General features: G+C 33.1%; 1 protein-coding gene across 1 annotated transcript in view; it reads right to left on the bottom strand.

Moving 5' to 3' along the window:
- Positions 1-13769: 13769 nt before the first annotated feature.
- LOC148280131 (telomerase-binding protein EST1A-like) overlaps positions 13770-24169 on the bottom strand; it is a 131517-nt gene continuing 121117 nt past the window's right edge. The window contains exons 8-10 of the mRNA XM_088228879.1: positions 18497-18727; positions 17186-17376; positions 13770-16477 (exon numbers count right to left, since the gene is read on the bottom strand). Coding sequence (XP_088085005.1) covers positions 17204-17376; positions 18497-18727 — 404 coding nt within the window. The 3' untranslated portion in view covers positions 13770-16477; positions 17186-17203. The remainder of the gene's footprint in view (positions 16478-17185; positions 17377-18496; positions 18728-24169) is intronic.

Here is a 24169-nt window from a genome sequence, read left to right as displayed (position 1 = left end):
TTTTTTTCATCTATTGATATTGATTGATATTTTACATGACCCTTAATTTATTTAAAAATAAATTAAGACTCATCATTTCTGGCTGCGATACGATCCCACTTACTTTTTAATGATTCTCACACTCAAACACACCTGAACACTCACTCCCACACTAATACACATAAACACACATCTACACTTACTCTCATACAAATACACATAAACACACCCTTTTGTTGTAACACAATTTAATAATACATCTGCACGATTCTTATTTAGAAACTTCGCTGGTCTGTCTTTATTTAAACCGTATTTTTTAAAAATGTTATTATATCATTGTCGACTGTTTGTTTCTTTAAAAAATAAAATAAAATAAAAATATATTTTTTCGGAACCAGGTCACCACTGTTACTTTGAAACATTTTTGATCTGTATTTTCTGTTCAAATTTTTTACTAATTTATCGATAGTCCATACTTTCTGAAGCACGTTTCAATAAATTGTTCCATCAAATCAATACGACAGGTTTAATTTTTTTATAGTACGTTGCCCAAAAAATTATATTCAAAACTCATTTATTCATCGTACCTTCTCCAAAATAAACTTTCTTCGATCCCATTTAGATATTTTCGATACGAAACTTTATGTCAAAAAAAACTTTTTGAGACATTTCAAAATGAATGAAAATGATGTATGATAGATGCACAAATGTCGAGATCCGTGAAGTGTGTAAGGCTGAGACATGCATTATCGTCAGAATCAAGAAAGGGGTGCTGCGTTGGTTTGGACATGTAGAGCGAATGGACAGCGAAAGAACGGCTAAAATGATCTACGATACAAAATTGACGGATACGGAAAACGAGGAAGACCGAAAAACCGTATTTAAAAAAAATATCATTGTTGACTGTTTCTTTAAAATAAGGAATAATAAATAAAGACATGGCACGATCAAGTCCATCAAATACTTGAAGATGGACATGTCAAAAGTAGGAATAATCGGCGTGCGTGCATGAGAAGATGTATGAATGAAGAGAAAACAAGGTCTGTATGCCAAGATAGAGTGATATGGCGTTCTATCTTCTCTGCCTACCCCTACGAGGAAACAGCGTGATGGTTTGTTTATCAAAAAAAATATCTGTATTTAATTCATTTCTGTACTTTTAATATATTTTTAATCATATTGCATACTGACAGGCGTCTTACGCTAGATCAGCTACGTCTACGGCGAAAGAAGGGGTTATTATACCTCTACACAAACAGCGCACTAAGTTCGGTGAACGCGCATTTTTGCGGTCGCAGGCCCTATGGCATGGAATTCTCTCCCAGCAGAGGTGCGAGGCTGTGAGAGTGAAGTGATGTTTCAGAAAAAATGTAAAACCCACTTGTTCTCTAAATCATTTGAATAAATCCGTAGCATGTGATAACAAGATATTTTTAAAAATTTCAAATTTAAAAGCTTTAATTAAATTTATTTATCTAAAAAATCACTTTGTTAAGCGCCCTTGAGGTATTATATAACATAAATGGCGCTGTATAAGTTATCCATAATAATAATATAAAAGCCCATCTTCCTCTCCTCCGTTTTATTTCCTCGCCTTTAACCGTATTGCAATGCACTTATTTTCTTTTCTTATATTTCTTATATATCGAATTCATTCATTAGACGTACCTGTAGAAATTATAACGGACTCAGTATTGATGTAGACATTTTTAACTGCACGTTGCATTTGTACAAAAAATTTCTTCATGTGGTCGATTATTTGGGATAGTTGCTGAATGTACATCTTGAGTGGTTTATGCTATGTATATGTGCCACATGTAATGTATATGTTTGTGTATGTTTTATATGTGCGTTCATGTGTGTGCGTGGATGGCTCGGAGTGTACATTCGGTATTTTTATTTATTTTAATTTATTACCTCCATGGAAAACGCAAATGTCAACAATTATCCTTTTCTCACTTAAAATTCTTATTTATTTTTTTATTTTTTGTCACATTTAATGTTTATATCTTTTTAATTTATGAAAACTTAATTGGTCTTTTTATGTTAAAAAAATGTTGTTCTCAGTACTTATTTTGTATGACTGTATGTTTTCTAAATAAAATAAAATAAAATAAAATTAAAAAAAAATATTATATTTTATGTTTTCTTTTGTGTGTAACATCTTCTACTATATGGAAGGAATTTTTTTGACTGGGTGTATATACTGTTTTTTTTATAATTTCTGTTGTTATTCTTAATAAAAATAAGATAAAATAAAAATAGCCAGCGACCGTAGAGAAATGGAAATCGGAAGCTTAAAACAATTTTTATCAATTGATAAAATTTTAGGCTGCAATCATAAGCCGGTGTGACGAACGTTTTAGAGAATGTAATATAGAAGTCTAGCCATCTACAGGGCTTATGACCTGTCATTGGCTGGTTTAAGTGGCTACTTTACACACTATGTAACATTCATCATTCTGCTCATATTTGAACATCTATATTCCTTCAATTCTTTCATCTGTTGATGTTTGTGAAGTTAAAGAGCTGAAACCTTTATTTATGCGGGTGAGATTCGTGTAATTGAATTATTTCACCTACATACTAGGCAACGCCTGAATTTTTTTATTATTTTATATACTTCTTCGTGGACCAGGTGAATTTATCAACTTTAAATATGTTTATGCGTAAATAAAGGTTTCAGCTTTTTAACTTCACAAACATCAACAGATGAAAGAATTGAAAGAATACTGATGTTCAAATGAAATGATGTAGAGTGGCCACTTAAACCAGCCAATAACAGGTCATAAGCCCTGTAGATGGCTAGACTTCTATATTGCCTTCTCTAAAATGTTCTTCATCTCTGTTGTAATATGTTTATATTGATAGCTTGGAAGCTCCCTGGAGGGGAGTCTACAAAAAATTTGGACTTACTCAAAATATTGTTGGTTTATGATTCGGTATTTGCAATCTGTACCTATCATCCCTCGAATTCGTAATTCATATACATAATATTGTAATTCTTTTGTGTCTAATCTTGAGACCGATTTTATAAGGGCCCAGAGCATTTTAAGGGGGTGTAATGTTGCTGCTAATGATGCGTGGTGCTAAATGGCATTTTTGCATGCAATTTTAATATCTCTGGAGCCTTTGATGCCCATCAGCTCATAAATAACAATCCCCTCGCCGAAGCTCATCATTAAATGGCTAGGTGGGTTATTAAATACATTTTTTTACGATATTCCAGACATGTTTTAATAATATTTTATTCAACACATCAAAACACGCAGGGATATCATATTTTTGAGTTTACAAATATATAATTAATTAAGACTAGAATTTTAAAAATATATGTAATATGTCGCAATCTGCATTTTAAACAAACATATTATTTTGGCCTACCATGAAAGTAAGTTTCAGAGTACCTTACTACCGATAGATTACCAAAACAACGAAAACAATATTTTTCATAAGACAAGATCATCGGCTCAATCACAAATAACTATCGACGTGCTTTAAAACATGCAAAGCATTTGAGCGATCACAATGAACAATAATGAACATGCTTAAGTTATCGCAGTCATAAGTCAACGCGTGTGTAATCTCTAAGTCAAGTCAGTGTTGGTTTGTTTTTTGTTTTCCTCGTATTTACGATTAAATACAGTTTATTGGTGAAAAATCGGCGTTCACTATAAAATATAATATAATATATTGCATTTGCAAAATAATAAGGAGTATCTAATACAAAAAAGTGAAAATTAAATTACCATTACTATGGCGACTACTTTTTTTGACATTTGGCTTGCCAACCAAACAAGGCTAAATGCAATAAATAGCATGATAAATAATAAATAAAAATAGCAGTTTTGAAATATTTACACCGGTGAAATTCAAATACGTGATTGCGCAGCAGGATTATACGTCGCGAAAAGTTAATATTTTGACATTCAATATGAGGTGTTTACGGATGCTCCATTGTGATCGCGAATACGATAAACAACCGTAGTGAGAAATTGTTATCACGTCGCTTATTAGCACCTCGATAGTTATTTGTGATTGAGCTACAGATGAAGTTAGTTTAGCAGCTGTTTAAAAAATATTAACTTTCAAATAATTTACCCAAATATTTAAATTTTGGTGAACATTTTCAACGAGTTTAACTCACTTTTAGAAAATGGAAATCAAGTTGGGTAGAGTGGGGTTCAAACCTCGGACCTCCGATCCGCGAGTCCGCAACACCAGCCACGGGACTACAACCCGATTCATTTTCAACTACACTATCATAAAATGATGGTCTAGCATCGAGCAGATTTGTGATTTTGGTATCGCAAACACAAACATTTCGCTTCTGTTCTTATTATCATTGGTTATAAAATACAATAAATGCGTGAAAAAATATTCTAAAACTTTTCCATCAGTTTAGCATTCAGGACTCCATAAAGAGAGGCTCTATTAAAACATCGGCCTTTAAAACATCTCTTCAATCAGGTTCCACAACCATTACTTGGCGTTATTACTGGCGACCCCTGGCCTCGGGACTTACTTAAGAAGCTTTTATCACATCGCGAAACGGTATAATAATTTCATACATTTTAACTATTCATTTCCATATTTGCCAAAGTCAAGCTATTAATTTTTTTTTTTTAATACAAATTAGTTTTAAAATGTTGTTTCGCCATTAAAAAGACGTGGGAATACATGGGGCATTGAGTATAGTGCAAAAATAATTCATAATTAGTAAATTAAGCGTTTGGCTTTTGAAAGGTCTTGTATGGACTTGGACTTATCCAATCAGCTTATCTCTAATTATAATGTATCCCCCGTACGGCAGGAGTGCAGGAGACACGCGAGTAATTAGAACAAGCTGTTCCTTGTTCGTAGTACACCTGATCCCCGATAGTGCCCGTAGCTTGACCATTTCCGGACTAACGTCCAACTCCGGAGCATTCCTGACTCGACACACAACATTCTAATTTACCAGTAGCTCAATCAGAAATATCTATCGACGTGATAACAATTTCTCATCATGGTTGTTTATCGTATTCGCGATCACACAATGGAACATCCGTGAACACCTAATATTAAATGTCAAAATAGTTACGTTTCGCGACGTATAATCCTGCTGCGCATCACTACTACTGACGAGCGGTGATTTTTTTATAGGTAACCTACAAAAAATGCTCAAATCTTGTGCCTACATAATATATGAGTAATATACAAATGACAAATTTTTCTCTGATTCTGTGAAAATATTATTTTGTCAATATTACAAATACTCGTATTATTTATCCAGCTGTAAAAAAAAATATTATCAATAATCTAACAAATCAATTCAAACAACAATAATTATTAACTTCGCGTTATATACATCATGATCATCATATACATCATGATCATCATATACATCATGATCATCATACCCTTTCCAAAAATAATGAGTGCATAGGGCACTGCATTGGTACACCAATCGCAGCGTATCTTGATCATTTTATGTAACTTTTTTTATTTTTTATTTCTGTTGACGCCCATGGGGCTTTTAACATGAAGATAAGATGATCAGTCTTTCGCTTCGGGTACCATTCCAGGGACCATGAAGTATTTTAGTGTAAAAACATCCTTTTAGACAAATGTTTTTTTTTTTTTTTAAAGAAATATTTGCGTTCTTATGATTTACCCAAATATTTAATTTTGAGGGCCATTTTCAACGAGTTGTAAATAACTCACTATTAGAAAATGGGAATCAAGTTGGGGTAAAGTGGGATTCGAACCACAGACCTTTGGTCCGTGAGTCCGAGACACTAGCCACAGGACCACAACCCGTTTCATGTCAACCATGTCGGGAATCGGACCCGAGACCTCTTGCATGGTAAGTAAACGTGCTGACCACTACACCACGAGGCCGACATACATATGTAGCTATCAGGGGCGTGCGGTGGGGTTTTCGATTAGGGAAGCAACTAATATATTAGTAATTGGTACATAATAATATACACTGCCCTTAAGAAATTAAAGACACACTAAATATTATATACATATAATTAGAAATAGTAACAATAATTTTACATATCTAGTAATAAAATGTTATAACAAATCAACCAACTTCACTATAATATATACTTTAATAAATAACTGCGAAGTATTTTGTGGCATTATATTTTATTTGACTCAAATGCAGAGAAACCAAAATAGGTATTATATTATTGAAAAAGATGACTTTTCAACGAAAAAGAATTGGTCATTATTTGAACCGGAAAAATCAACATTTGCAGTAGATTATAAACTTTTTTCTTGTAACAAATCAACATTATATTGCTGTAATGTTTGAATTAAATTCTACACTTTATTTTGTATTCCTACTCCACTACAAAATAATAATAATAATATTTTGTTTAGCGCCAAAATAGTAATTTTGGTCTGCGCCGGCGCCCGGACGCGCCCTGCGTGTTCAGTACGGCGCTGGAATGGAATTTCGAATTTGCTTCCATCGCGATCGTTCTTTAAATCGATACCTAGCCAGCCAGTAGCAAGTACGCGCCGATCAGGCGATCAGTACGCGCATGACAGTGCTGGTAAATGGATGTGTCGGGAGGTCATATTGCTTTTTATCATTTTTAATAAGGCGATATTAAAATTCCTCCGCAATTTATCGCGATTATTAATAAAATAATTATTGCATTATTTGTTTATAGTTATCTAAATTTAAGATATTATGCCTGGTAATTAATTTATTTAACATGCTATTTTATAAACATTATTTGTCTAAATTTAGGGGAACCAATGGTTCCATGCGTTCGTGAACGGACCGCGCATGGTAGCTATATTCTACAATATACAAATACTTGTACAGAACTTTGATGTAGTACCTTTTTTATTGATAAAATACCACAATGACATTCAGAAAATATATTTCCATTATGATTGAAATGTCAACTCTAAGCTCTGGCCGATTCCTTCTAAAATGAATAATACCAAAAACGGGCATGTCGAGCGCAACATGTCAAAGGAAAATAGTCATTCGATAATAATTTTCGAAATACTATTTTTCTAATAGAGAACCTTCAAATAATATACAAGACGAGCTTTATTGATATTTATTTTCGAAGGAAGATATAAACGGCAGCGGTGATTTACGTATAATAAATAACAATTATTTGTTTTATTTTTCCATAAACTATGAAACATTATAATCGATAGTCAAATAAGATGGCAAGCTGTGCATATTCCGCTAATATGGACGATTCGCCTCTGATTACCACATATAATGTAGAACATTGATTAAATTAACGTATTCCATCGCTAAAAAATCGCTATCTGACTACAAAATTAACACATTTAAAAATATTCTTGAAATCTTTGTTTCATTACTGTCAATTATGTTCGAGAGGATTTTCAAATGATGGTCGCCAACCGCTGACAGGAGCAACACGAGAAGAAGAAGAATTATGTTTAACATGTGCTCATTCTTAAAGTCAAATTCGTTTCTTTTGACCTTAACATATTAATTTTTTAAACATTCCTATGTATGCACTAAAGATAAACTGGCGAAACTTGCTTTCTTTACTAACAATTTTAAACTGGCGTAATTTTCAAAACAATAGTCGTTTTTTTTATTTATTTAAGCCATATTTACTAAAAAGCTGTTCTTCGTGTTAAAAAATCAGAAGACGAAGAAAGAATATTCCATCTTTGGTCAGTTACCCCAATTACTAAAGGCAGGGCAGTCACCTCCAGAGGCGACCATAAAATCTCTGCCTGTAATTAAAAATGCCTCGCGTCAAACCCAAATTATGAGAAAATACGGCTGGTACGCATTCTCTGCTTACCTTACCTAGCTAGAGAGAGGTGAACCTCGGGGGTGTTCCTTTCGTTTTCCCTTTATTATTTACCAATATTTTAGTTAAGTCTTAGTGGGTGGTTTTTCAAATATTTTCATATGAGAGTTGCAGTCTTATTGACTTTGCTTATAATATCAACGCTTATATTTCACGAGCGAAGTTTGTTTCCTGAATTTCTATATGTTGGGAAAGAAAGAAAATTTCGGACCATTATATAAACTCCTCCGCATTTGCTAATGAAGTGAAACCACAGAAAACTAATTCAAGAGAAGCCTGACTATTGATAGACATCAGTAGGCCTTCCCTTTTACCTTAAGATATCACGTCATTTTGTGTCCTGTTATCATTTATTATCCTTATTACCTGTTCTATTCTTACCCTGCAAGATACTACTTGTGATAAATCATTATCTCTTATTGTAGAATGGGTGTGCCTTAGATCCTCACCAACGCTTCTGCATCTGCTGGCTTTATGGCCGATACTAGCATTACCTTGAGCGTATTAGTTACCTATTCATGTCAATGTGTAGGTAATTTCAATTTAGGGGAACAGGATAGGAACTTGATAATATTAACATAATTATATTTGATAGATTCTTAAGCAAGTTTCGTAAAATCTCTCAAGTATTTATAGTTTAAGATAGACATCAATGTGTTTTTTTGGATTTCCATCTAAATGAGGACGATTTTTCTAAATCATCATATTTAATAAAATCCTTATCTAAGTGTGAGACCTCTACCTATAGAAGTTGATAAAATAAAGAAATTTTCCGATATGGTGAATTATTTTCTAGTGTATTTTCGTTGACTGGATGCATTTTACTATTTTTTTTAGATGAGTAATTTAAAGTCAAATACATTTTTACTAAAATATATCTGCATAAATAAGAATTATCGATAAAATATTCTAAATACAACTTTTACACGGCATAAATAGTACGTTGAAGAACATAAAGAGGTACCTACATCATAAACGATTTTTTGTACTGCATCCAGCTAACGTTTTGATGAATCCTACTCGCGTGCCCTAAGTACCTACCTAACACAGCAGCAGGCTGCTGTCAGCAAGAAAACTCAACAGCCAAAATTATTTTGAATTGTTCCACAATATTCGACGTTCACTTGTTTTTTTTTCGCTCTTCTGTCAAAAATCTTCCCGTTAGTGCATCTGGTATATAAGTCTTTTTAATATGATTTATTTATAATCTGGGGTAATTAACCGCTACACTTTCGCCTTCGCCTTCGCTTTTTCATACGCGCACGTGTCAGTACGTAATCTACCGTCCTTCTGTGAAATAAAACTACTGCTTGCTTGACCCGAACCCCTATGACATAAGGGTAAGTATCACTTTTCGTTTTTTTCCATAAAAAATACAATGAACTCCACTAAGAATTTTCACAGACAAACTTGAATGTTCTAAACCACAGTAGATTTACCAATGACGTATGGTAAATCTACTGTGGACCTGTTACTCCTATACTAGCTACATCTTAAATAGAGCCAAAGTTGCTTTGTTTTTATCAGCGCATAAACTTTCTATCTCACACTTCTTTACAATATTTTCGCAACCCATGCGCTCCAAAATGTCTTGCTGAGAATTTTATTTGTATTTCTGATCATGGTCTTTCGCTTCGCTCTTCTCGGGAGAGATCGTTTTCGATTCCTCGTCATAGAACATTATTTTTCAGCAATTCGTTTTCTGTTCGAGGTGCTAGTCTTTGGAATCAGCCACCTCTTAATAAAAAAATGCAACTTCTCTGACCACCTTCAAGAAACACCTGAAACATTACTATGTCCTTAGAACCCTAACCGCACTTCATTTCATTGTTTTTATTTATAAATATTTATTTATTCCTTTTCTTTCCTAGTTCCTCTTTCACTTTCCTTCCAAACTCCCCCGATTCCTCATTTCTCATCCTTTAATATCTATAATACAATTTACTTTTTATTTAAGTGTATTAGTGCAAGCCTTAACTCCCTATTAAAAAACACCTGTTATTTGTGATTAATTAGATTTTTTCATGTACGTACCTTTTGATACATAAGTATTTTCTTTTTAGTGTAAATTTTTGACAAGTCTGTGTTTTGGTTGGCTAGAAGATATTGCTTTAAGCAATAAATTCGCCAAGTACTTGTTCTTTGTACTTGAATATTTAAATAAAATAAATAAATAAATATTGCGTTCTACTCAATATTTCTTTAAAAGAATGAGATATACATATTTCTTTAGTTCATTTTATTTTTGTATATTAAGTCCTTACCATAGAGACTCACTAGCTCACGTCTGTTAAAAACTTAAAATATAAATAATTATCTAGTTATTCCATGTTAATAATGCACACGCTTACAAATCCACACAAACACAATATCTTACATTTATATATAAAAAATATACGCACGCACACATTTAAGAATGTACCTACTACCGAAATTCACCACTGTAAAGAAGAAATTCGGTGTTTTTTTATTGGTCCGTTGACGGTGAGTAAACCAGAAATCTTCCACCACTCTCTTATCATTGATTGATTCATGTAAACTATTGACGTCGTTAAAATTAGTGTTTTTACTAAAATATTTTTCAACATTTTTTTCGTACATTTTCAAGAAAGTTTGCAGTTAATGCTCGAATTTTTACGTCGCGTAAGAAAACATTTTTTGCATCCAATTTCCTGTAGGGCTGAAGTTCCTCATATTTTTTGCGTCACATGACTGCATATTTCTGCAGAACATCACGTCTGATAATGATATTAAACCAAGCCAATTTTTCATTTTTTTTATGCGCCGTATTATCAGCGCTATGGTCATTTTAAAGTTTTGTATTTTTGAAATTACTTCGCGTGTAACGTCTCAAGTTCTCTTCCCCTTCTTCTCGATGAGTTCTGCTGATTGGTCAGTTAACTTACCGTAAAACAGAAATCTATTACAACTCTCTTATTATTGCTTGATTTGGAAGAACTGGTGACGTCATGAAGTGTTTTTATTAATATCATTTTTATTACTTTTTTCACGCATTTTCAAGAAACTTCGTGGTAAAATTCAATACTCTAATTTTTACCGCGCGTAAGAATACACTTTTTATATCCAATTTCCCGTAGGTATTATGTGCCGATGTGATCGCACACAGATAATAATTAATTATTCGAAGTCCACTAGATCAACTTACAAGACACGAAGATTTTATTTATTAATTTATTATTTAAAGACATTATAAAAACCCTTCATACTATTACACTTGAAAGCTACCGTATTTATTTAAACTAAGTATTTCGTCAGAGTGACGTAGTAACATCGTGAGGTTACATTTGCAATTGCCTTCCAAGGGATTTGGTATGGATTTATATTATGCAAATTTTGGTCCTATGGAGCGGTAAGTCAATAGAACAAATGGTTACATTTATTCTTCCCACCAGGCATCCTGAGATTTACGCAAAATTCTATGTCTCACACTAGAAATATGTGCTTTTCGGGTGAATACCATTAGCGACCCTTTTAAATAAAAATACACGATTTTGTATTGCGAAAGACATTAAAATTGGTGCATGGGGATTTTACCAGATGGCTAAGTGCTAAATGCATCAGAGCTCTAGGTACTTATATTACATCATGTGGAGAACGTAATTACTACCACCAGCTAACTAAATACAATATGTACTATGTAAGTGCATGATATAGGGCTAAACTTCCTTATTGTCTGGGAGTCCGACTCTGTTAGTTTTGAAATATTTACGAGGCATGCCGAAAACAGAGATTTAATAAAAGGTAAATAAGGTTTGCTTTACAGTTACTTCTTCAGCTACCGTGAATGTTTTGTTTGTGACTTCATAATTTTGTGTTGCACAAGATTACTTAGGGTATTGTGAAACAGCCGAAACGGACGGCGAGTTTACTCTGCGCCACCGACGTCACAAGCTGTACGTCACAATAAGCGTAAAACCTACTACAGTACAACCTTGGTACTGTTTTGTTGTATTTTTTAGTTAATTTTCTTTCTCCTGTTCATTAGTACAATGCATTAAGAAGAAGCGCGGTGGCTAAGACAACTGCACGTCGGACTGATTATGACTAAAATCTACATAACCGAAGTTTCGTCGTCCCGTTTTCCGCACCCCAAAACTGAACCGACTATTAATCAAATACAAAGTTAACAAATTACAACAGAGATGGAGAACATTTTTGAGAAGGAAATATGGCAGTTCGGGCATTTACAAGGCCTGAGACCTGTCATTAGCTGGTTTATGTGGCCACTTTACAAACTGTGGAACATTCACCATTTCGCCTACATTCGAACATCCATATTTTCCATCTGTTGATTTTTGGGAAGTTTGGGGGCTGAAGCGTTTATTGTTGTGAAGAGGTTCACACGCCCGGAAACAATTTTCCAATTTTTATCCTTGTTGGTTTAATAAAGAAGTTCAGTGTTTTTATATTTTTTTATTTGTTAATATAATATTAAAATAGGCCAAAAAGATTTTTTTAATTTTATGTGTCTATCAGCCTTAGGATTTCTTTATGTTTTTTATTTCTGAAATTACTCCGCGTGTGACGTCTCAAGTTCTCTTCCGCTTCTTCTTTGTCAGTTCTGCCGATTGGTCCGTTGACTTACCGTAAACTGGAAATCTTTCACAACTCTCATATCATTTTAATCCATATGAACTAGTGATGTCGTTAAAAGTAGTTCATTTTTATAAAAACATAATTTTTTCATACATTTTCAAAAACAATTGCCGTTCAATTTAATGCTCTAATTTTAACCACACGAAAGAAAACCTTTTTATATCCAATTTCCTTTAGAGCTGCATTTCCTCATCACAATATTTTGAGTTTGTCCAAATGTTTGTAGACAAGACTGGATTTACCCACCTGGGGAGTCATTAAAATTTTACAAAAAAGATGGAGGGTATTTTTGTGAAGGGAATATGGAGGTCTAGGCATGTAACCTTTTTTAAAAAAATAATTTTTTTTTAATAAAAAGAAATATTAGCGTTCTTATAATTTACCCTAAAATTTCAATTTTGGTGGCCATTTTCAACGAGTTGTAAATAACTCACTATTAGAAAATGGAAATCAAGTTGGGGTAGAGTGGGGTTTGAACCTCGAACCTCCGGCCCGTGAGTCCGCAGCACTAGCCACGGGACCACAACCCGACATATTGGTACAAAATATTCCTAATCAGCTAAAGTGGCTGGTATGAGGAGATGTAATAAAATATATTACGAGACTATTTAAATTAATTAACTTAGTAGATAAAATAACATTCACATACAGAACTAACTTTCACTAATTACTCGTCACATGGGCTGTAAGAACAGTTTAAGACATTAAATCCTGTAATAGACAAGAGTCCAATAGATATTTATTTATTTAAATCTTAAAGTAGGGCACACATATCATACATATTGTTATGTGTGTTCTAATAATAACATTGCAAATATATTTAATTTGTAAATTATTTATATTTTGAAACTAATATTGATATTACGTTGAAATTTTATGATGTTTTAAACTATCGAGTTTCTTAGGGTGTAACTCACTGTACGATCATCAATTCCAATAAATTTCAAAAATAGTTTTTTTGCATTTTTCTCTACTCATATTGGTAATATATCGCTGCTTAAATTCAGTAGAGCCAATCAAAGTTCTTAACACGAGTTTTTAATTTTTGTAATCTTACGCTTAATTGCGTTTTTTAAAGCTCTATCTATTTTATTATGGAGTTTCGTGTTTTCAACCAGAAACATAAAACAGATACCACCAAAACGCAAATGCCCAAGGGGCTGTTATGCGATTTGGGTTATTTATAATACAAAATCAAGGGTAGTAATTTTCCTTTACAAAAATATGACCGATTTAAATCTCATTTTTGCAATAAAACGAAATTTCGGGGTTTTCGATTTGTGAGCCTTTTGATTTTAAGCAACGATATGTAGGACTCACGGGGGAGAATAAAAAATGAAATAAGTAAAACTCACAGTATGAAAAAAAATATTTATTCCTTTGTTTCCTAATTCACAAAAAATCTCGGCAAGTATCTCTTCGTAGTGTGAAGAAAATTTAGAACAGGTCAAAAATCACAAAACCAAATGATACCTAAATAATCAAATTTGTTAGATAGTAAAATTAAACCCTTTTACAAAGTTTATAATTTGATAGTCAATTTAATATTTTCGTTAGTCTTAAACTTTAAATGAAGCAGTCAATCAAATTAAAAAAGGTAGTGCTACAAATTTATAAGTTGCTGTTTACAATTTAAACACAGCCAAATGCTTTTAACATTTTTTTTATCTTTCGAAAATTATCAAAATCGATTTTTTTACATACAGTCCTTAGAGAACGACCTTTATAGTAATTTTATTTTTACACAAGATTTTAATTTTAATTCATAAGTACATGAGGATATTTTTTAACTACTTGAAATTTTAAAACTAAGCGATGAGTAAATTTTACAAAAGCCAAAAGTTAAAATGAAAGTGTCGAATTAAACTACTTCCATCGATCCTTCAATGTACGCAGTACGCAGGCAAATGGCAAACGCGACACTTTGGTACAAATCATCATTTTGTAGTAAATCTTGTACCGCTTACTTACTATTTGCATTATTTGTGCTATGCTTTAAGTAAATGATTTTATTCATAAAAATTGCACAAAGCTATAAAAACATTATTTGTAATCCACGAATTTTGGTGACCAATTGAGACAACCAGATTTGTCACCTACAAATCTATTAAGATGGCACTGAGTGAACTGATTTATAATAAAACCAATGCATAATCATAACACTCTAAAATATAACAAATGTGGAAAATAGCGATGGGTTACTTCATACAGAAAAATAATTTTAGAATTATAATTAAATCTAAATCACTTTGTATATAGTAAAATTGAACTATTTTTTACGAAAAAATATACCTTAAATAACTAAATTCCATGCAATATTTGTAAAAAGGGTTCGGATTAATCGTAGCAAAAAATAATTGCCAATTCTGTTATAAATTACTCATTCCATGTTTACCTTTTTTATTACACAAATCAAGAAAAATCTTTAAAAATAGTTAGAAAGTAAAAGTATGTACCAAGCCGGCACACTGCTTTAGCTCCCTTTAATAAAAAATCCGAGCCTTATACAACAATAAATTGTATTTTACCCAAAAATAGTTTGAATATATTTTTTTAAATCAAACACAAACTCTCAAACATGATAATAATGACGTAATAACAGCTTAATTGAAAAGACTTGTTACGATTAATGAACACATAAAAATCACCTTTCAGAGAGTTGCTATTCGCATTCAAACAAACATGATGAAAATAATATTAAAATAGTGAAATTTCACGCGTCAAATTTTTATCGTTCGCGCTAATTTCAATTTCCTAATTTTGGTGTTTTTCATAGTCGATTCCAAAAATTAGTTTTTTTGGAGCAAATCCCAAAATATAGCTAATATCTTGATTTGCGCGATTATTAAAAATAATGAAATAAAAATTACTTTGAAAGTACATTTAAAATCTAGCCACAATGAATGAATAGCAAATATTTTTTAAAGTATATTAATTTTATAAAGCAGCCCTCTTAGTAAATATTTAAAATCATACGTTGAATGCAACATTAACCTGTGGCGTATAGAAACATTCATAGATAATTGAGACAATAAAATACAAATTTGATTAACTATGAAAATTAAAGAATTCTGCTGGGCGAACAAGTTAATTGATTGGGTATAATATTGTAAAGCACATCAAATGTAATAAGGAATATTAGTATAAAGTCTTATTAAACTTAAAATAGTATATGAATAATAATTGCCTAGAAAATATTGCTATTACCATACAGGTAGCGCATACTGAAAAAGCGGATACTCGCTTTGTAGTTCATTAAAAATAATAATATTACGTAAAATACAAACTATTATTACAAATCCATAATTTCATTAAAAGATGACATTACCTTCGGTTTCCAGAGGTCAGGTATAAAAATAAATCTTATAACGTAATAGAATAGCACCCTGATGTAGTTAGTATAATTCATTGCCTATAAAATATAATAAACGAAACCAATACAATTTGTCTTACCCATTGACAGAGTGATTTTAAAGTTCTATAACACTGTGCTTACTCGACTCGTCTCTTTAGAGTCAAGAATATGACAAGCGTGCTGATGAATTGCCACCTTCAGCAGAATAGTTGTTTCTGGGTAAGATAATTCATAAATCTAATAATTACAACTTAAAGTAAATATTTATACAGTTTTAAAAGGTGTCGAATGAGAATCAATTTTAAAACTTTAGAATTGAAATATTTACACATTCAGTTTTATGTTGAACACAATAAATGTAATAAAAAGTAAATAAAATAATATTATATAGGAAAAATATACATTTGAAGAGGGGGAACTAGCTTCTGACAATATAAAATAATGCTTGTAAATAAAATGATATAATTAAGGATTCAGTGGGTATAATATATAAAGTAACATGCTCAGTCATCGTTGACTGTAAATATCACCGACCCCTAACACGGGGGCTGGGTGTCAATTGACGGTTGTTAGTTAAAGCGAGTACAATTCAGCTCAAACCTCGAGCTTCGGTACCGGATATGAACACGAGGGGTTCTTTCTCCTTTCCTACTCCTGGACCAGGATTCGAATACCTCACGCAGAGGTGGGTTCACTGGAATTAGTTCACAATCTGGAATCGGTAAAAACATTCACTTAATGGGTATACAGGGAATTCAAATAATAAACACAAACAAACAAACAAACCACTACGCCGTTTCCCCGTAGGAGCAGGCAGAGAGGATAGAACGCCACTTAACCTCGTTTGCATACAGACCTCACTTCCTGTACACTCATACATCTCATGCACGCACGACGATCATTTCGGCATTCGACATGTCCGTCTTCGAGCATTTATTGAATTTAGTCATGTCATGTCTTCCTCGGTCTTCCTCGTTATCTGCATCCGTCAACATTTGCATCGTAAATCTTTTAGCTGTTTTTTCGCCGTCCATCTCGCTGCAACACGTTCAAACCGACGCAGAACTTCTTTCATGATTTTGTCGATGATGCCTTTACTCAATCTACTAATCTCAGCCTTACAAAATGTAAAAGGCCCTTTTAAAAACCATCAAATTAGCAACATTCATCAGCAAATCGTTCTTCTTGCATACATCATAGAACTTGTTACCGAGAATTGCAAGGCCACTTTGTCGCTAGAAGCACATAAACATCCATGAATTAAACTTTTTTTTTTAAAAGGGAATATTTGCGATCTTATTATTTATCCATTTATTTATCCAAATATTTAGATTTTTGGGAAGTTATTTAATATTGATTTATTTCAATATTTTTTTCATTCAATGCGTGAAATTAAATTGAATACGATTATGGTACAAACCTATTTCCATTGTCCCTTCTAGTCCAAAGCCGCCCAGCGCATGAACGCTGGAAGGTCCCTCACAGGTAGGTCTCTAGATAGTGCTTTAACCCTAAGGTTTCTGTCATCAGTCAGCAGCACCACTTCGCGGACTAGCCTTCTAACTCCATCGCTGCCCGTCACTGTGCTGGGAGTACTGGTTGAAGCACCTTCTAAACAAAACCCAGCATTTCACACATACATAAAAATGTAAGTAATGGATAATCATTATTTACAACGAAAAAGTTCAGTGTCTTTTTTTTAATTGTTAGACTATTAAACTAAGCCAAAAAAAATATTTTTATTTTTATACATCGTATGATTTTTTAAAGTTTTGTATTTCTGAAATAACTCCGCGTGTGACTTCAGAGGATGTTCTCTGTTAGTTCTTCCGATTGGTTCGTTTACAGTAAGCAGGATAAAGTAGTGCGTTTTTATTTTAAAAAAATTATTTTTTCGTACATTTTCAATAAACTTTTCCATACAATTTAATGCTCTAATTTTTACGCGCGCAAAAAAAAAACATTTTTTGTATCTAATTTCCCGTAGAGCTGAAGTTCCTCATTGCATAAAATTATTGCAGCATAGGGTCGGGTCACCTAATTTTAACAAAATAAATTATTGATACATTTATAGATTATTTTGTTGTTGGCGAATTCGGTGGAGTATCTGTGGGTGGTTTAATTGTAATAGTGACGGAATGCGTTTAATTATGTTGAAGCTGTTCTTTCTGCATTTTTATTGGTGTTATATTGTATTATTTAATATTTATATTTTTAGTGCCATCAATTTAAGATCAGTTATTGTCTACTATTTTTGTTTTTATGTGATGTGTTAATTTATTATTATTATTTTGTTCATTTATTTATTTACGAACTTATTTAATTAATTTAGTTACAATAAAATACATTTAATTTATTTATATACAAGCTGATTAAAATAAAATACAACTAAAACAATCGAAGCTAGGACAAAAGAAATAAGGAAAAAAAAAATGTTATTAATATTATTGATGTTAGGAATAAAGAAAATAAGGAAATGGTTCAAGTTGAATTAGGAGGAGAGGTGGATGTGATTATAGTTGAAAAAAAAACTAAGTAAGACAAGTTATCAAAAAAATGAAAGACATGCTATCGATCTTGTGTCTAAAACAAAAGATTGTTCGTTAAAAACCAAATCGATTGTTCGTTACATATATACAAGAAATTCGTCGGGACTACTTGTACGCGTATGTGAGCCTGCGTGATGAGCAAAAGTTAGAATAAGCTGGGGAAATTTCCCGGTGTTGCCTACCTTCGCCGGCCTGCGGGCGGCACAGGTTCAGGGACGCGAGCAGGATGCGGTCGTCGTTGTTGAGCTGCTCGTCCCCGTCGCACTCGGCGGTGAAGGTGGGCGAGGTCAGCAGGCTGCCGCGCGTGGTGGCGAAGCGCAGCGCGGGCCGGCGGAGGCGCAGCGCGCCGAGCGCGGCGCGCGCGTCGGCCGCCACGCGCGCGGCCCGCGTCAGCCCCTCCAGCTCGGACACCACTGCGGAAAAAACATGGAGAAACTTACAGAACACCGAAAGGCCGCCATCATTCCCGCAATCAGCGCCTCGTATTGATTTTGTCGGGAATTGAGCCTAGAACCTGACGAACTTTAACGAAAGAGAAAACCGTTACACTAAAATACGGACACTAAAAGAATTCAAAGAGAATTTATTTTGTCTATAGGTCTGCGCTTCCATAATTAGGAAAGTAAGTTTGCTACGCTTTTTTTACATTAAGTTTCCTTTTTTTTCTTTTTATTAATTTTAAACTAGTTTTTTTTAGCTTAAGGGCCCATTTCGCATGCATCGTGCCAATCTATCCGGCTCGGTAAAATTAGGGTGAACACTTATTGCACATTTCATTTTTTGTTTTATTTCTTTAATTTCTACTTTCTACTCGCGGGTGCAAATTTTGCTCAAGAAAATCGAGCCAAGATTAGTCTGCCTCGTGGTGTAGTCATTCGTACGTTTACCTGCCAATAAATAAATAAAATAATTTTAAAAAATCATAATTATACGATAAAAGTCAATCCACCCTATGTTATTTTATCGGGCCGGGTGGGTTTTTGCTGTGGTGTGAAAACGACCTTATTTATTTATTAATTTACTGTGTGTAACACATTGCATTCTGAGAACAGTTAAAAACTGACGGGTCAAGAAATATTTACACGTATGTAGCTATATCCAGTTATTTGTTATTGTTCCCTAATAAATACATTAAAATGACACCGCAAAAGAGAGAAATGATCGGAAGAAATTTAAAAAGCTGGGTGAGATAAAATATGCCAAAATCTAATTCAACATACGAAAAACAAATATCACGATCGGGCCAAAATTCGTGTAAGAAAAAAAGTTTTCATTGAATGTTATTGAATATTTGTACATGTTTGTCCTAATCAGCGCATGTGCTTATTAAAATGCATTTCGTGTTGGTTTTATATTTTTGTGCAACAACTATGGTAAAGGTTTATAGTGGGTTTTGCATGTTGGTTTAAATGGTGTCCTGACGAAGAGACGGGTACGAAACCGGTAGACATAGAAAAGTTAGTAAGTGGTTATATACAAATATTTAATAACATTTATTAAAATGTTTGACCACAAAGTTAATGCTATAAATGTTAATAATAAAAGTTTTCATGTTTAACGAACGTCCAAATGTGTATATTAGTCTAAAATCAAAATTATCAGCGTGTATTATTTAGCTTATGGGCGTTTTATAAAGAGTAATCCGATTTCCTAATACCATTCTTAAGATTGAAATAATATTCGTCAGTTAATTATCTTCTCATCGAAAAATGATTAATTTAATAAGATTATTTAAATTCTGTTAACTGTATTGCTCCTTCCGACCGGATACGGGAGATAATTTAGCCGCTTTAAAAATAACTGTTAGAAAATGAAATTATTGAATAAATGACCACAAGGACATTTAGTCCGACAACCGTAATGTTATATTTGACCAATGCTGAAGAATATTTGTTTTGCACTTTTTGTGAGCTACAGGAAATATGGCCTCAATGCATGGCTGACGAGGGTAAGCACCAAGCACTCAGCGCTCGTTGAATAAAGATCAATAATGTTTAGTGTTATTGCAAGTTAGATTGCACTATAAGACGTGCAATAAACATCGAATTAAGATAATTATGTTCTTACAAACGTAGAAAAATTAAATACAATTATTTTATTATATTTGATTATTCATAATTTTTAGCTAATCAACATGTCAGTGTCGGCATGTATTGACTTAGGTGCGGGCTAAATATTGAATAATTGACCATTGTGTAGTTGGCTATTTTTTCAAAGGTTTTATTGCATATTAAATATAATTATTTACACTCACACCGAGTAACATAAAGGCGTAAGTTTGAATTTACACTTCCAAAATGAATTATGTTTGTCTACTTCGGTGAATTGATTGTAATTTAATTTAAGTTGATAATGTACGTAAGGAAATATGAAAATATAAATTAGACAAAATCGCAAACGTGAACTGTAATCTGATAAAATACGTCAACCAATAAACTTACAAAAGCTCTAAGTTAATCCGAATCTAGTGCTAATGAATGCGAGAAGTAAGTAACAAATAATATACAATGACCCGAAGGTACACGCAAATAAGATTTAGGTTCTCGTCGCTGATAAAAGCTATCGGCATATATCTTCTCCGGCGCATGGCGGCGACACCGGTCTGTTAATAAGCTTATCTCGCGTACAATTGCCGGCCGAGATCCGCGGACTGCGGACTGCGGACTGCAGACTGCAGACTGCAAGCTACAAGTCCCGGTACGAGTGGGTACCTACATGCTCGCTTCATCCCGAACGGAGCTTTACCGATAGCAGATCATACTTCTTGCCATATGGCACTACGTGAACTCGGCCTGTCCACGCGTGCTTACTGCTTACCAACGGCAACCTAATAAGAAACGACTCGCATAAAACGGATATTACAAGTTGTGTTCTTGGGGAAACTAACAAACGACGTTTTCTTTGTTAATAAGAGTACATTCTTTAAGGCGAGGACAATTTCCGGCAGATGTAGAAACTCGGGTAAAACTTTTGGCATTTGAATTAGATACATATTGTTAAGGAGTCAACTCCGCGATCACCAATAATTGGCAAAGCTCTACATTCTAAATTCAATATAACCTGCGTAAATTAAAACTACACATTTCAATAAGTATAATTTTAAATTAAGATTAAAGATGTAAAAGTGCTTAGATTGCTTAATTATTACGATGATTTTTAAAGTTAGTGGCACAGGCTGATGAATTATTTTACTCTATAAATAAATAACCATAGATAACTCGGTAGTCAGATGGCAGAAGGGACCATCTGTAATTTGCAAAAATGTTCAGGAGAGCTGAAATACGACTCAATTTCAAGACTTCAATCCCCAAACTAATATATTTTAGTGTTGCTTTTCAATAATGAATTACCATTCTAAATTATAGTGTTTTTTTTCTAAGTGTATTTACTGAAATATTGATGAAAACTTTTGAAAACTAAAAAACAGAAAAACTAAACAACCGAGTATTTGAACATCAGAATATTGATTTGAGCATGTTTGCATTATTGTAGACAAACAGCGCATTCAAATCTTTAAGTAATTTTACCACAATGAATGGACACAAACCTTAAATCGAATATGGAGCTTCCAATGACATAAATCAAGTAAATACGTAGACTCCTCAAACGATGCTCTCTTTCACAGTTTAGATATACTAAATCGTTCAATTGACATAATTTATAATTTCACATTTTTTATTCAATCGTGGTTTCCTGTGCGTATTGTTTTGGTTTCCATTAAAAAGTGTTATAATTTCGATGTCAAAATAATAATTAATTAATGGATCGGTGAAAATAAATAATTACGAGCTTCCTTGAAAAGCGTATTTTAGATAAATATTATTTGATCGATGATTTATCTTTGATTTGATTCAGAGTCGTATTCCAACAGATGTATTTGGACAAGCGGGGCTAGAAGTCGGACGCTCGTGGGAAAGTAAACACCGAGGTGCGGGACGGTGCCCGGCGTTAATTGTATCCGTAAATACGACGCGACGGTCAGGGTGTTGGGCAAGCATTATTTGTGGGGGAGTTACAACGGAACAGCCGAGGAGAAAAACGCAGCAAGTTGAGACATTCGAAAAGTAAAATTGTAGACGTGTCTGTGACTTTCTTACAAAATACATATATTCATTTTGCAGTGCCAAACCGATAGATAAAAAATATTGTTTCAAACCTTTTGTTTTCAGGGATAGCAAATTCGATTCTTGAATTTCGAAACGTTGAATTTGAATATTCAATTTAATAGATCTTTACACTTATTTATTTACGACCTAAATCAATTTTACTGTTCAATCAAGGCCATCTTGCAAATGCAAATGAACTTGCCATCATGCAAAAATATATGACTTACTGCCGTCAGCCTTAGAGAATATGCTTTTGAATATTTTCAAATCTCCGTATACAAAAGTACCCGATTCAACCCTCGAGAGATATTTTTCAAGATAGATCTTAACAGGGATGGATAATTTTATTATAAAAAGATATAAAATTTTAGACGTTTAGAGATCTAACGGGCTTATTCCGCCGTAAGAAATATGGATGATCAAACACAGATAGGATGGTAAAGGTTACATTATGTGTGTAAAACGATAACTTAAACTAGCCAGAGCCGTCAACGATCAATGTGGGTTAGAAATTAGTTTTACAGCGATGCAAAATATTACATTGAAGCCTCAAGCCGGTGATTGGGTACCTAACGGATTTGAAACGTATTTCAATCCCACCTTAAAACATTAAGAGAGCTTTAATAATCATAAAGCCTCCGTAGCTAGCATTAAAACCTCGCTGAATATATTTGATGGGATCTTAAAGCACTGTTAATTTTACTAACAAAATTAATTGTACAAACTTTTATGTGTAATTGCTGTGTGAAGAATGCGGATTTATAAAGTGACCATTAACAATGTTTTACGTGAGTGTTAAAAGTTAAAACGTAGAGTGAATTTGTATATATTTCATTGTATTATTTGTGATAAATGACGATACTTGAGTTTACATCTATACATGAAAACAGAGTGAAAGTCTTTCTAACCAAATCTGGAAATATTTTCCCAATTTCGGCACTCCCCTTTTTACGCGTTATACTTTCACCATATTTGAGAAAGGGTAAGTGTAGTGAATAAAGGTCACAATAAGCTGAGAGATAACAGTTTCTGGGAGGAGGCACATAACACCCCGAACTCGTAACAAAAGGAAAAGGTTTCAACCCTTTAGTACTCGGTGGAGCGGGGGGGGGGATATGCGCTAAAGTTCAACAACCCCAACCTTTCGATGTGAACAAATTCAGTATTCGGGCAAGTTTGTTGGTGCGTTACGTGAAATATGTGAAAATATTTCTTCAAGTAATCGAAAAGCCATTTGATTGATGTACATTTTATAAAATTTATTTTCAATATTAATGGCGCTAAGATTTTTTTTTTTACTATTTATTAAAACATATATTAAATAACACATAAAATATTTAAATTAATTTCGATACGACTGTACATAATTATTGCTACATGCGGAAGGGTTTTAAGTTATTTAGACATTTTTCATTTCACCCTCAAGACACGTTATAATAACGCATTTATTCGGCAAATAAAAAACGTGAAAATATAATATATTCACCTACCTATTCAACCTGAACCTGAATCGTAGAAATATCACCTTATCTTCATGTGACAGATTATCGAAATACACTGCATTTGGTTTACCATTGCAGTGCGGATGGGTGCGGATAGTGGAATGTTTATAATAGCTCTTCAATCCCTTTGTCTTTGCGTAAAAAATCATTTAAATAAATGCCAAGGATGGAAGATTAATTTTACGTAGTTATGCAGAAGCAGCCATCCATAGAAAGGAGAAACTGAGATATTAGCACTTTTGTCAAA

This window comes from Micrasema longulum, unplaced genomic scaffold, assembly GCF_059751315.1.
Source record: "Micrasema longulum isolate JH-2025_06_02 unplaced genomic scaffold, ASM5975131v1 h1tg000612l, whole genome shotgun sequence".
NCBI classification, from domain to species: Eukaryota; Metazoa; Arthropoda; class Insecta; order Trichoptera; family Brachycentridae; genus Micrasema; species Micrasema longulum.
The sequence above is the reverse complement of the archived record's forward strand: the minus strand, read 5'-3'. Positions and strand labels throughout refer to the sequence as shown.